The 16,244-nt window shown below is 35.4% G+C and overlaps 1 protein-coding gene across 1 annotated transcript in view; it reads right to left on the reverse strand.

Annotated features, from left to right (window-relative positions):
• Positions 1 to 16,244, reverse strand: part of scarb2c (scavenger receptor class B, member 2c) — a 155,118-nt gene that overhangs the window by 28,217 nt on the left and 110,657 nt on the right. The window contains exons 10-11 of the mRNA XM_028802315.2: positions 6,316 to 6,367; positions 1,247 to 1,399 (exon numbers count right to left, since the gene is read on the reverse strand). Coding sequence (XP_028658148.2) covers positions 1,247 to 1,399; positions 6,316 to 6,367 — 205 coding nt within the window. The remainder of the gene's footprint in view (positions 1 to 1,246; positions 1,400 to 6,315; positions 6,368 to 16,244) is intronic.

A 16,244-nucleotide genomic window follows, 5' to 3' on the forward strand; every position in this document is an offset into this window, starting at 1 on the left:
GTTTTAACCAAACATGCATAGACACAGTCATGGTAAAGTGAGACTTCTTCTACGTGCACAAGCTGCCTTGTTCTGTTATTTCCTATCAGCTGTGCTATTTGGAGGGCAAGTGTGTGACGATGCCAGTCCCCTACAGACCCTTTTCTTTTCTTTGATTCCCCCTTCTTTTTTTTTTTTGTGCTGACCCGTATATATACACTCCTGTCTCTGAGGGCCTTAATCACACGCCCCAGAAAGCCAATGAAGCAATTGAGAACGGTCGTACCCGCACGTGTGACTCACTCCAACTACCTCAGTAACTCCCCGCGGTTGTGCAATTGCACCTACGGAGAGTGACACGGCTTTATGGAATTGATTTTTTTTTTTTTTTTTTTTTTTTTTTTTCTTTGAAGCTGCGGAACTGGTACACCACAAAGTGAATATACAGCATTATACTGTCAGTGTACAGTATATCTTGTCACTGTAAGTAGTTTGCACTGTTCAAACATACATGTTACCTATTGTAGCTATTGGCTACAAAAGCTTTGTTGTGAAAAACTGAGATTTGTAAGTCTGTTATTTGTGCATCTTTATTTTGTAAAGACGTTATTTATTTTTACTCATTTTTTATTTTATTATTTGGGTCAAGTGAAGTACTTAGTGTCGTCCTTGCTATCTTTGCCGCAAGGAAACTCCTTTTTTAGACATATTTACAGTTTATACACAAAAAAGCACATATAAAACACAACAATCAGGAACATTAAGCAAACATAGTTGACATTCTGTGCAGCACTGCTACAAGCTCTATGTGGAAAGAAATTACTGACACTACTGTTCTAGCTATACCTGTCATACTACAGCCATCATGTCAGTGCCCTTTGCCAATATGTTAATTATCCTGCATGATTCAACTTTTTTTAAATCAATTTGATTTTAGTCCAGCTATAGTTAGCTTAAGGTGTAAAGTGTCCAGTAAAAATTCAAAGTGTCTTACAGTAAGGAATTGACTGTGATATGAAGTGAATTCCTGATAAATTTATACATTTGTTATACAGTACAAAACATAAATTATGCAATATGAAATATTTAAACAACAGATAATCATTTTAAAAGACAAAAAATATGTGAATGAACTTTAAGGAAAGCTTTCTTTTGTAATCTTATCTTTATAAAAGTCATTATACCAGTACACCTGCTGAAAGGGCCATGCAACTGTGTTTAGTGTTTTAAGACTGAAAAATTAGAAAAAACATCCTGTAGAACATACCTCTGAGGTCCGTGCCTTACAGACCAATGCAATGAAGATAACCCCAAAAATGATCCCCAGCGCCATAATCATAAATGGGATATTCATAACCACATTGGCCTGGTTAACAACTGATCTGACCTTCTCTGCTGATGTTGCATCAATTACAACACTCTGCGAGAAACAGAGAAGGACAGAATTATGTCAGGTCAGCATGACTTGATAACATGACAGAATAGAATCAAAAAAACAGCTAAGCATATTCAGTGATAAACAACAGGCAATTTTATCAGCACTATAATTACAATTTTGGTCTGTTTAATATTAAACTAATATCAAATAACTTTAATTTTATATAGTGCCTTCCATAGCAATTACCACTTCTTTACAAAGCAATAAAAAGGAAAAAAAAACTTAAAATTGATTATCATTTTTCCAGGAATGTAAACCAGTTTTTATTCTCCAAGGAAAATAACTGGTATACAACACAATAAAAAAACTGATACTTGCCTTTAGGGTGGATGTTCAAGCTGTTTAACAACTTTAAAACATACTACATAGTGACAATTAAAAAAAAAAAATAGATTATATATATATATATATATATATATATATATATATATATATAATTCTCCAGTATCAAGTCAGACATGTGAACTAATTAAGAACAATGGAGGATAGATACAGTACACAGAGACGGCAATAGTGCTGATTTATTAAGGGAGATTGGTGATGCAATTAGTCATTTTTCATTTTCTAACCCACTTAATCCAGACCAGGGTCATGGGAGGGGGCTGGACTCTATCCCAGCTAGTATAGAGAAAAATGCAGGAACAAATGCTGGACAAAGCACCAGTTTATTGCAGGGCGAACACATACTGTACACACCAAACAAAGATTACAGCCAATTGAGCGCCGTCAATTCACCTAACCTGCAAATCTTTGGACAGTGGGAGGAAGCTGGAGCATCCAGAAGGAACCCATGCAGACATGCGGAGAACATGCAAATTCCATTCATGGAGGACTTGGGACACAAACCCTGGTCTGTTTGCAGGCAATGCTAATATAATTAGTTATACTACAAAATACAGCAAACAGCAGAGGAAAATTTTATGGAAATCTAAAGTTACTATTGTGTTTCCAGACAATAAAATAATCTTAATATAAAAGAAAATGATTGAAACAAAGAGCAAGCAGTGTAAATAATTTAAATTGAAAGAACCATGTTTTTAAGAAATAAGAGATACTCTTATAGTAATATACAATTATTTTAATTTTTGTACCAGTTACATATGTTGAAGAAATATTGTTCTGCATGCATTTTGGATTATATATATATATATATATATATATATATATATATATATATAAAAAAAACACAATGCCTCTGACTTCCAGCCAAACATACTACCATCTATGCTGTTCTGCAACTGTCTTAGAACCAGCACTACCTTACCCTTTCAAGCTATTAACTGCAAACCAGCATTGTTGTTTTGCATGTTTTTTTTTTTAATGTTTATATTAACTTTGCAAGGACTTAAATAATTACAACTAAAGGGGATTCCAGATATGCATAGTATTTCTTTTGTTTTAAAGCAACTAGAGACAATATCTCTTTTTCACATAATTAAATTCTGTAAAATTCCCAGGTTAACCATTCCAGGAATATTAATCATCCTTTTAAGACATCAAAGATGCACTATTGGAAATGTTCTATTGATACTCAAACTATGCTACAGACAGAAAATTCAAACTGGGATGACATCAACATGGTCAACGTGGACAAAATCAAAGCTTTTAATTTTACTGTTTTAAAAGTGATAGTTTCTATCTGAAGTTCACAAGGTATAGCTGAAGAGTCAATCATAAGAACAAATACTGTAATATAACAAACAGTGAGTGTATTTGGCTGATTATTTCATACAAATGTGTCCACTAATTATGTATGTATATACAAGTGTGTAATCACCCAGAATTGTTAGTATTTTTAATAGAAATTTATTTCTTTTATAAAGGACCATTAAATTATTAAAAAATATAGTCAGGATATTAATAATGTTGCAAATGGCTACTGCTGCTGGAACCAACGAATTTATAATTTATTATTTATATGTGACTGCAAAGCCCAGTTTTCAGTAGGCATCACTCCAATGAATCAATGATGAGCTCCCTTAGATGATCCTTAGTTAATCATGTTTAAATGCTAATTGGTTATTAGAGAAACCAGTGTTAACTGCATTACCACCACCACCAACAACAACCTGTTATGTGGTTCAATAAAGCAAGTAAATTGTTGGCATTTCTAAAGTTTAATTCTGAGTTCAAAAATGGTCAAAGTTAAACAGTTTTCTTAAGAAAAAGAATGGTCTATTATTATAGTGTGAAATTAAGGTTATTCCATGTGGTAGATTCTCAAGAAAATGAAGATTTCATATAAAGGTGTGTATGTGTATATTAAGTGTGTGATTCATTGTGTGTTTAACCAAGATGTTTCAGCAATGTCCTTTGAATATGACTGCTGTACAATTTCTTAGCTGCATAAACACTAAGACTTGCATTTTTCACATAAATTCCACAATTTTCCCATGTTAAGGTAAAGTGTAAGAACTGTCAGCCCTCTTTGAATGACATCTCTCAACCTTATATGTTCAACTAAATTTAGAGGTCAGCAGTCTGGCATGATCTATTTTGCAATAAATAGTGATTAATACTTTGGATTTTGTTTCATTCATGAACATATCCCAAGTTCTCCATTCATGGATTACAGTCTGCCACAGATTTGCTACATAATATTACAGCTTTTAACAATGGCATCATGCATGTCTTGCTCATAAGTAAGGTAAGTGTGATATTTAAATATGCCCACACTAAAAAATTTAAATATTTTGAAATATCCCCATTTTGTTTCAGTCTTAAATTGTTAAGGAATAAATTCTTACTAGGCATAAAGTGAGATTTTTTAAACTCTTATCCCTGAAGCCAAGAAGCCTAACATTTCCATATTTTTAATTGACAAAAAATACAGTTACATATTAATCCAGATCAAAAGAAGCAGGTACTTATGACAACAGGTCAAAAAAGAGGAAACTAGCTCAAAGTCAATTGTGAAGGTTAAGTCTTTATGTTTTATAGAGTCATTATTGTAATGTCACATCACTGTTTGGACAACCTTACGCATATTTCTTTTTCTAACTTCAGCCTAGACCTGTATCTATTTTTAATACTAAAATATGTTTAATACTTGTATTTTATTATTAATAATTAATAAAATGTGTCTTCATTATATATTATCCCACCACAGTCTGCCAATATGTACAACTGTTCTAAAAATAATGGCACAAATAAAAAAGAATTACCAATGTGAGCTTTGAAAGACTTCAGTTTGCAAAGACTGGAATGGAGTATCACAGCAAGAGCACCGTGAAATGGAGTGGTGGAAATTTTTTTGTTTGTTTGTTCCCTCACGTACCAGCTGACTGGTGTTGGTGTACTGCACTGGTCTCATGTAAAATTACATAAACATAAAACTGTTTTTTCATGACTTATGCTTTTACTTAGATGTGGACAAATTTGTTGGTACTCCTCCATGAAAAAAGAACCCACAATTGTCTTTGAAATAATCTGAAACTGACAAAAGTAACTGGCATTAATCATTGTTTATTCCATATTTAACAAAAATCAGACTTTGCTTCAGACTTTTGCTTCAACAGAATATTTCAAATAATTACACAAATGGAAATGGCATGGACAAAAAAGATGGGACAATTAACCATATATTTTGTTTCACAAACTTTGGAGGCAGTCACTACAAACAAGTGATTCCTCTAGCTCTCAATGAGACTTCTGCACCTCTCAACAAGTAGTTTGGCCCAATCTTCCTGAGCAAACTGCTCCAACTTCGTCAGGTTTGAAGGGCACCTTCTCCAGACTCCATGCTTCTGTTTTCCCAAAGATGTTCAACAGGATTCAAATTAGGGCTCATAGAACGCCATTTAAGAATAGTTCAATCTTTTGTTTTTAGCCATTGGGCAGTACATTTCACTCCAGAATGTCCTGACATTTCATTGTTCCTTGCATAAACTCAAGGCACCCCATGCCAAATGCAGCAAAGAAGCCCCAAAACACAACCAAACCTCCTCCATGATTCATAGTAGTATGGTGTTCTTCTCTTTGAAAGCTTCATTTTTTTTTCTGTGGACATTGAGCTGATGTGACTTGCCAAAAACCTCTAAACGGCATTCTTGCTGAAACATTGAGACTTGTCAATACGAATTTTAGCAAATTCCAGTCTGGCTCTTTTATATTTTTCTTTCAACAATGGAGTCCTCCTGGAACTTCTTCTATTGAGCCCACTGTCACTCAAAAAGCATGGATGATGTAATGAGACACTGATGGACCTTGACCTTGGAGTTCAGCTTGTATCTCTATGGAAGTTGTCCTTGGCTTTTTGTCTTTCATTCTCACCCTCCTTCTGCCCATTTTGGGGTTGATTTTCATGTTGCAGCCGTATCCAGGGAAGTTGGCTATTTTCTCTTGGACCTTAAACCTCTTAATAATGTCTGCAAAAGCTGTCAAGCTGCTTGGATATAGTCTTATAGTCTCTGACATTAATATGCTTGTGTATAATTTTCTTTCTGATCTCCTCAGACATCTCTCCATCCATCCATCCATTTTCCAACCCACTGAATCCGAACACAGGGTCACGGGGGTCTGCTGGAGCCAATCCCAGCCAACACAGGGCACAAGGCAGGAACCAATCCTGGGCAGGGTGCCAACCCACCGCAGGACGCACACAAACACACCCACACACCAAGCACACACTAGGGCCAATTTAGAATCTCCAATCCACCTAACCAACATGTCTTTGGACTGTGGGAGGAAACTGGAGCGCCCGGAGGAAACCCACGCAGACACGGGGAGAACATGCAAACTCCACGCAGGGAGGACCCGGGAAGCGAACCCAGGTCCCTGATCTCCCAACTGCGAGGCAGCAGCGCTACCCACTGCGCCACCGTGCCACCCCAGACATCTCTCTCTTTTGCTTATTCAAAATAACATTTCAGATAGCATACGTGTCAATATTTTCTTACCTCATTTATGTACATCAGAGGGAATATCAATGTCCTTACATTTCCAGTTTGGCTGCAAAATAAAATTTCATGAGGTTATCAATTCAAGTATTTACTTTCAAAAATAAATCAACTTCAGTGACAGGGCATCAATTGGATTCTGAGTTTAAATAAACATTGGGGAAACAAAGAATCTAGAAAAGGACTAGAATACTAATATCCTTATCACAGAAAATTGTAAATGGGGAAATCACTCAATAGACTATTCATAAATATTTATAGATGAAGCAGCAGCCGTGATACTGTTTAAAAAATATTTACCAAAACACAGTTCCTCTTCTTTAATTAAGCTGCAATTGAGGTAGACTCGCATTGATTAGTATTCAAAGTCTACAACTGATTTTCTTGTTGATACCCTTCAGACTGCAACAAGGCTGTAATCCACAACAATTGTGTCAAATCTATACAATGAATAAAGGAATCATCTTTTAGAAGCTGCTTAATGTTGCTGATGACACCTGTTTGATTAAACTGATGTCAGCATTTGCCAGGGTATCACAGAGAAAGGCTGATCCTTCTGTTAAATGGATTATTCAAAATAAACTTTGAAACAATCAAAATTACATCAATATTCCATTGAAGTACTTCTTATGAACATTGACACTGTACTTTTAAGATATTCAACACCATTCCTGACTGCCATCAGTAAAACAATTTAATCATTTCACTAGAGCAAAAATCGAAAAAGAATACCCTTCCTCCAATGACATAGAATTACTCCTTTTCAATTTTCCGTTTAGAAAATTTAAGCAGAGAAAGAAAATATGTTAAAGGAACCAGAAGACAGATAAGACAAAATTGGCATCAAAGGACAGACAAAAGCCAAAACTGATACTCATAAATCTTCAAAAATTAAACCTAAAACGTAATCCAAAATTGTAGACAAAGAAATGGTAAATATCTAAAACGTAAATTCACTAAACCAACCCTAAGTACTGTGTGAATTTAGTTTTGTTTTGTTTTTTTGTTGATGTTCTTAATTTTGGAAACCACAAATCGTGTGGCGCTAGCCTTTATTTCCACAGCAACAGTGACGTCACACAGAAACCACAACTTCCAGTTGTCCCATGATAGCAACAGTAAACAAAACTATACCCAAAATGATGACACCCATGGAAAAACAAAATGGTGGCATTTCATGATGCAAAATATTTTTAGAACAGTTAAACTTAAAATTTTAAAAAATTGCAAAAAAATTAAATAAATGATTCCAATACTGAAAAGCCCCAGGAGGGAAAAAAGAAACAAAGAAAACGTACTAAAAAAATAAAAAGTTACCCCTTATTATAACATACAACTTAGTAGGGCTACTACTAAAAGTAACATTGCTTTCTTTGTAACTGTGATTTAATTTGGCAATGTACATGTGCATTCTAAACCACAAACCTCAGCAGTTTATTTAAGCAACAGAGCAGACTATAGGCACATAGACTATTATCCATTCAGATCCTATACACATTCTTCATATGAAAATGGTCCAACAATATCATCAAATGCCTCAGTCACTTAGGTTAGCACTCCTTTTACTCATTACCACGAGAAAAACACTAAAGATCACTAAAACCAGGTTTCACTCATCATCAAAATAAAGACATCTGTTTTTCAGCTGCTCAGACATGTATAGCACCTGCATCATACGGCTTCATGTAAGGTATTTCTCAGGGACAGGGATGACTCACTGACATTCTGTCTCCCACTCACCTGTCAATATGTGAACATAGTACCACTGGCATGCAATCCATGTTTGTCTGTAACATTAGCACACCACAGAAACAAAAGTCATTCACTCCAGTTGTATAACTGGTATGATTTTAAATTTGAATGTTACACTGAGAATAGTAATGCTGCGTCATAGTTATAAATGTACTGAGTACAGGTAACACCATTCCAAATAATTTTCACATTCTGGATTTGTACACAGGCATAAGAAATAACAAAGTCTGATCACTCATGCACGAAACCTTGAAAATATCAAAGCGAAGGCTGTTTAGCAAGGATTCTGAAATAAAAGATTAATGTAATACTGACAAGTTTGATTTCATACAGAAAGAACTAAAGTTGGGTCAAATGTAAAAAAGGAGGGACAGATTTGGAAAATTGAAGCACCATAAGCACCATTTCTGATATTAGAAATTTGAATTAATTTGACTAATCTGCTAAATATTACTCTTTAGTAATATTTTAACCAGCTAATGATGCAAACAGACAGGTTTACTGACAAACAAGACTTTAAAAGCATGTTTTATCAAAAACACCATAAAGAGTTGGTTTAAATGGAATTATATGGAATTATCTTGTAATTCACTATTTCAGCAGTAGATTTATAATAATATTTGAATTTTTATATTTCGTATGGATTTTAAGCAGTAGTTTTCAAGAGAATATATTTAGAATGTGTACGTGCTACGATAAATCAGGTAGTTTATGATAAAACCCTATGTGGAAATCCCCCCAAGATTATAAACTCCATTTGTAGTTTCACTGTGGGGATCCCCATCTCTGCTACAAATTAAAGTTCAAGCTTTGCATTGTATTTTGATATTGTATTAATGAATGCTAATACTTGATTATTTAAATGATATCTGAGTAACTACTTGATGAATACACCAGTATTTTAAAGCTGCTGTTATTGTTCGTATTTATATATTTTATATTGTATTACAAAAAATGCATAATATTGTTCAGTTCAATAAAGTGAGATACTTTAATAAAAAGCCATTAAATGAGATTTCTGTTTTTGCCATGGTATTGAAAGGTATCAGCTATTGTAAAATTTCAGTGGTATCGAATACAAAAATTCTGGTATTATGACATCCCTAGTCTGTACTTGTACGAAGTCTCCAAAAATAAACTGAACTTGTTAGCTTTTTAACAAATTCAGATTCATTTTGGTGGGGCTTTACATGTACTATGTAAAAGCACAAATTTCAGGTTGCCAATTTTCAGCTGAAAGTCTGTTTTGCCATTTAAAATAAAAGAGGGATTGATAAACTGTTCCTACATAAACCATATATTATGGAAAAACCCAGGGCCCTGACAAGCAGGAAGAAAACTAATTCTTAAATTACTTGTCTGAAACTTGTACCACTATCAATAAAAACGGAAAATAACATGCAATATGAAGCAAAGTCCTTCAAGACTAATAAAAGCAAAAATGCAACAAAGACAATCAAACAGTATTTAAAAACTAATAATTATTTTATAGGAAATGCTTTTTATAAGTGTTTAATTGCTATACAATGTGTAATTTATTTACACCAATGCAAAATATAATACACTTTATACTTTATTTTGAAAAAAAAAACACTGAAAAATCATTTCATTTCATTATGTGATAAAACTGACTTAGTCTTAAATCAGTTATTTCACTAATATTAAGAGGCAGGCACACTCAAGAATATTAAAATGGTAGGCAAGAGCTACATCTCTCTATTATAATAAAAAAAATCCTGTGACAAGACAAGACTTTTTGGAAGATTTTTTCAAGTCCTGCAAGTTGAGACCTTGGCCTTGAGATTTTATCAAGTTATGCCCTCCTCTCAACCATTTTCAACCATGCACACGGTAATCTCACCTCTTATTTGCGTGAATGCTTTAGACCAGGGGTGGGCAGATTCAGTCCTGGAGGGCCGCAGTGGTTGCAGGTTTTTGTTCCAACCCAGTTGCTTAATTAAAAACCAATCCTTGCCAATTATTTAATTGCATGGCTTGTTAGTGCTTTAACTCTGCCATGTCAGGTCATTCTCATATCCTAGATTTATTTTCCTTTCTAAGGATATCGTCCAAATGATTTGAAGTCTAAAACAGATGAGTAATTCTCAGTGCTTCACTTTTTTCTCTTCACTTTCCTTCCAAGTATTTAATTAAACCAAATAGTGTGTGATAAATACACACAGGTGTAAATGAAAACCAGCTAAATGGAGAAATGCTGGTCTCTTTTGTCATTTGCATGGTATTGCTAATTAGGAGCAATTAAAAACCAAGAATACAGCTGTTTAAGACTAAAATAAGCAATAAGGGTTCAAAATCTTAATGAGCGAGACAACTAAAGTGAAGCTGAAGTGTTACTTGAGCAATAAGGGCTTCTTATTAAGCAATTGGGTTGGAGCAAAAACCTGCAGCCACTGCGGCCCTCCAGGACTGAATCTGCCCACCCCTGCTTTAGACAGACACATTTTCTGCTCTCTCATCTCTTATAAATTTTGAAGTTCCTCACTTGAATTTCCCAATTAAAGAAGACGTATTATGTCTAAATCTTATTGAAGAATTTCATCACGAAGGGTTATCAACAGAAAAAATGAGTACACAAGCAATCCTAGCAGTGAGAAACGATGAAGTCAAACGAATTAACACCAAAAATGTTGATTGGTTACACAGCAAATTGGTTAAATACGTATCAATAGACTATGCTGAAACAGTTGGTAGTGATCATGCGGAAGATGAAAACATCAACTTACAATATACCGAAGAATATCTACAACCGTTTACACCATCTGGTCTTCCTCCGCACGAATTACTGTAGAAAGAAGGATGTATCCAAGAAAGGTAATGTAGTAGATCTCCAGGGGATAACATTAGACAACAAAGGAGATCTTGATATGCCATTTATATTAAAACGCTAACAGTTTCCCGTTAGAATAGCTTTTGGAAAGACAATTACCAATTCTCATAGCCAAACATTTGAAAAGGTCGAGAAAGAAACGGAATTCAATTACGGGCAGTTATACGTTACATTGTCACGATGAAAGTCCAAACACAGAATCAAAATTCAATGCGATATTGACGAAAATTGAATTTAAAAAATTGTATTTACTGAAGTTTTACAATAAAAGTGCAATTTTAAAAAGTATTTGCGTGTTAATTTCAAAGCCAAACAGAATGAAATTGTATTATGCACGAATAACTCTAACGCAACATGAAACATAATTTACTTTCAAATTATTACGTTTTACTATTTTTTAATATGGTTAATTACTCACTGTAATGTAAAATAGTTAGTTCTATTATGCATATGTAACAATTGCCATGAAAATAACAATCTGTTTAAATTGTACATCCGCATCCCCATACGCGAGCAGCAGAACCGCAAAGAGGCTAGCGCGTAGCACAGGCCCGGGGTTGGCAAGCGAAGCAAGTAGGAAGCAAAGCCCCCTAGTCTTAATTTAAAAAAATCAGTACAGAGGTTAAGCTCTGAAAGCTATTCCGAACTTAATGAAACAATGGTATATCACGTTTAAAGAAGCTAGATAAACACCAATCATTTTTTATTCCAGTTCTGATGCATTATTTTTTTGGCAGAAAATCCGCTTCCCGATTTCAAGGCACCGTATTGTCTGCAGGTGTCATGTAGGCAAATCAGTTTTTTTTTTTTATTTTAAAATTCACTTCCTTAGACACATGAAAGCATTAAGCATTTGAAATTCTTTTGTCTAATGCAAAGATGAGATGTTTAGTTTACTGAATGAACTTCCAGCATGGAATGGTAATATGAAACACCTACAATGGAGTACCTACTTCAATATGTCAGGATGCTTTTGTGGCCAGTTATATGCACTAATCTGAATGCTGCTTTGAAAATGAAAGCATTACTAGCAAACATTAGACTTTACATTTCACAATGAATAAGCTGCTTTTGAGTTATAAATTATTTACTGTATTAATTTTATTTTGGCATTGTAATCTAATATCGTAGATTAGATATTAATGACAAAATATTTTTCAAACTATTATAATGAATGAGCTTTGTCAACTTGTGATCCAGACACTAGGTTAACCATACCTTGGGAACATCAAATTTTACCTGCTATAAAAATAACTGGCATTTTTTTTATTTTTTGAAAAATTGTCTTGATTTTAATGATTAACGTTAATGAGTTACAGCTTCTTTTGCATTATTTCTTAATTAGTAGGTGAAAGGAAAAAGCTGCACTGTTAAACCATAAAAAGTAAGGGGCAATCATAAAACCCACATGATAGATCTTAATGATCTTATTAGTGGCCTTCCTAGAACAGTTTGTTTAAAGTTATAATTGGGAATGTTTTCTTTTTTTTGCCAATTCTACTTTTAGAATATCTTACCCAAAATTTCTGAAATCTGTTAATTGAAGCAATTCATAGCCAAAAATCTAAATATGAACATAACAGCTGCCTATAATGTTGACATTGTTGTAGAAATGGGAAGGGCAGCTGTTTAGCATATGCCTGGCATCTTTCAGGGTTCTAGTAGCTTACTGATGGGTGGAAAGGCAACTTGTTACAGAAAACACTGCATGCACATCTGTGGCTAAGATGGGTAGGGTTTATGGTGATTGTATAGCCAGCACTTTTCAAAACACTAGATAGATACCACTAATTGCTGATAAGCAGAAAGACTATATGCTACTAAGAGTACAATATTCACATAGTGTTTTGATCTGATTAGTCAGCGTGGGTGGTTCCCCCTTCAGCATTTTGCTGCTGTCGCAGGTGGCTGGGGGGGCGACCTGGCTGGGACGTCCCGGAGGAACGGAGGAGGGCTTGCGCCTTCTCCAGACCATGTGAGCACGACCGCCCTGGTACCTATGGGGACCACGGGTACAGAGCTTTGAAGCTCAACCCTGTAGGAGCCCGTGGTCACCGTCAGGGAGCGCCCCAATGCCTTTGGAGCCCTGGACCTCAGCACTTCCGCCACACCTGGAAGTGCTGGGGGGAAGGGAAGCGGGGACACCCGGAGTGCTTCCGGGTGCGCAGCCGGCACTTCTGTCACACTGGGGAGTGCCGGTGGAAGATTGCTGGGAAGCACCTGGAGCACATCCGGGTGATTATAAAAGGGGCCGCCTCCCTCCATTCGAGAGCTGGAGTCGGGTGAGGAGAAGGACAGAGCTCGGGTGGAGAGGAGAAGAGGTGGCCTGGAGAAGATAAGGCATTCAAGGTTGGCCTGGATTTTGGGGTATATGGGGTTTGTGCATTGTAAAATATGACAAATAAACGTGTGTTGGGTGACATCAACGTGTCCGCCTGTCTGTGCCCGGGCCGGTTTCCACACTGCTAAAAGAGTACTCGCTGGCAGCCTTTGCATAACCATGGTCTTTCAGAAGACAGAGCCTCATTTAATCCACCAGTAAAGCACTTTACAAAATAATTTTCATTTTTTTCATTTTGAATTAGAATTCAAAAAAACAGTTACTGATTTAGTGATTATTGAAACCCATACTTAGTGTGTCTGTTTCAATTTGAGGAGTTTAGTCAAGGTATACAAACAGAAAGAAAGTTACCTATAGTTATTAATTAAGTAACAAAAAAAACTTGTAGCTCCTGTTCTGGGAGAAAAAAGTGAACAAGAGACCCACAATCCATAAAGGTAGGATAAGTAATCAATAAGCCATTTAAACAATCCTTTTTTCATTAAATGTATGCATGGTCATATACTGCTTTACATAGCAAACAACATTACAAGCATAAAAAATACTGTATTACAGATCAGTAAAATGAAAAATGGCTTCAAGAACATTACCTTTACTTCTAATCATTACATTTACTTCTAATCTTTAAGACCAAATTTAAAATATGTAAAATGCATTTTTCACCACCTGCAAATGTTTCATTATATGCCTTTCCAATAATCAGCTTTCATGTTTTTGCTCTTCTAAATGGCTATGAATCATTTTGTATATATATTGTCAATATCTAAAAATCATCATTAATTTCTTCTGTGCTATCTCTTTTACTCTTCAAGCCATCCTTCTTCTGGGTCTTCCTACTTTTTCTCTTTTCAGGCACAGACTGTTCTCATTGACGACAGTTGTCGCAAATTTACCCCTAGCCTCTGGTGTGTAATCCCTTGATTCTCAATTTTTGCAAAATTTACTTCTTGAACTTCGTGCTATTTGAACTCTCTGCTGCAACAAATTAATGGTGTTGCTGAATCCAGTAATACTGATTTTTCAAAGTCACAGACATGACAGCTATGACTTGATGTGAGCAGTCATGTCTTCCCTCCTCTTAGTTTACTTCCTGGGTATAAGAGGATGGAGGATGGGTCTTACCTAATGATTTTTTATGGTTCATTATTTGATTTGCACTAATCTGCATTTATATATTTATTTAATAAAAATATAATCACAAAAAGCTGAAAATATTCTCAAAATTGCAGACAGTATATACAAAATCTAACTACAAATATCCGAGGAGCATTGCAAACTAAACACATCATATATAAAGTACAACTAGGAAGGTCACACGTACAGTATAAATGATAGACAAAGTCATAGTACTTGTTAACGTGATACACATTTTAGGTAGAACATAAAGCAGGTAGAGCATAAAATGTGGTAGGGTCAGTACTATCACCAGTAAAGACCACTGAAACTATTAAGTGAAATGACAGAAAACAAAAAGGTACAGAGATCAGGTATGTCTGATGACAGATGGAGTCCTCAGGAACAGAGTTCCAGAAAGTAGACAGAACAATATAATTGAAAGAAAGCTTCCCATGAGTAATATGATGTTTTGAACAGTAAGTAGGTCAAATTCAGAAGATCTCAGTTAGTGTAAGAAATGTATACAAGTGTTCTATAGTGTTGGAGCACACAGCTTTATAATCAAAGAGTAAACAGAGATATATTACAGATGTAACATTGTTATAGCATTTGGTTTAAGCCATGACACAAGCAGTAGCCATTTGGAAAAAGTTTAATATGTCTGTAAATAAGACTGCCATAAAAATGGGTGACAAAAATAGTACAAAGTACTTCAGGATCCAGTCTTTAGTAGATGTCACACACGTGTGAATAGAAGGGAGCTGAGTAGACCGAAAGAAGGTAAGGGAGGGTAAGGTAAGGCCAGGGAGTGGAAGGGTGCGCTAAACCTTCCTCTGCTCTCTCTGCAAACCAAATACGGGAAAACCTGCCTGATTTCTCTTCAAAGATGCCAAATCCGGTTCCGGCGCCCTGAAAGACGTCACTTCCGGCAACCTTGAAAGATGCCACTTCTGGTTCTGGTGCCATCTTGAAACATCACTTCTGGTCCCAGCATCCAAGATGACAACACTTCTGGGACCAGGTCTATAAAGACGCCATTTTGTCTTAAAAAATCCGTTCAAATTGAGAACTCGACCTGTGCATTTCAGTGTTGTTTCAAACCTCTGCAGCCAGGTATAATATATGGGTGGTTGCCCCAAATCTTTTTGAATTTATTTACATACGGTAGGAATGGACTCTGATGCTGTTTTGCAGATAATAATTGCAGCAGAGATTTTGGATTGAATGGGTTTCTTATTTTAAAAGAAGATTTCAATACCAGTCACACAGGAATATCATATTAGAATTTTGCAAGAACTGAAGCTTAGTAAAATAAAAACAGTCAAGGTTCCTGGGTTATTAAACGGTCCCATGAGATGAAAATCAGATTTGTTTGTGTTGAGTCAAGGAAAGTCTGCAGACATTGAAACACTAAGGTCATTGAGGCTGGCAGTCTTCTCTTCAATAATGATATCTGAGAGCAATTTAGTCATAGGGCTTGGTGTTATCAGCATGGGAATGGAACACATAATAATTTGACCAAATTATAACTAAGCAGCAACTTGTATGTATTTAAAAACAAAATCGACTAAGTACAAAACCATGAGGAATGCCAAAGGAATTTTTGTGGAAGGAGACAGATTCATGATCCAAGGACAATTGACTGAATGCAACTGTATATACAATAGCACATCCATAAACAGCACCATAACATTAACATTAGCATCACTACTCCACAGTATACAAATAGAGTTAAAACATACAGTAGTAACCATTTGAGAAGTAACAGCAAGCCTTTTCACCACCAGAGAGCATCTGGGAAGTCAAATGACATAAACAACTTCATAAAACATTCAACAAGTTTTAGAAGGTGAACGTGTTTTTGTTGGCTGC

The sequence above is a fragment of the Erpetoichthys calabaricus genome, chromosome 5, assembly GCF_900747795.2.
Source record: "Erpetoichthys calabaricus chromosome 5, fErpCal1.3, whole genome shotgun sequence".
Lineage (NCBI taxonomy): Eukaryota > Metazoa > Chordata > Cladistia > Polypteriformes > Polypteridae > Erpetoichthys > Erpetoichthys calabaricus.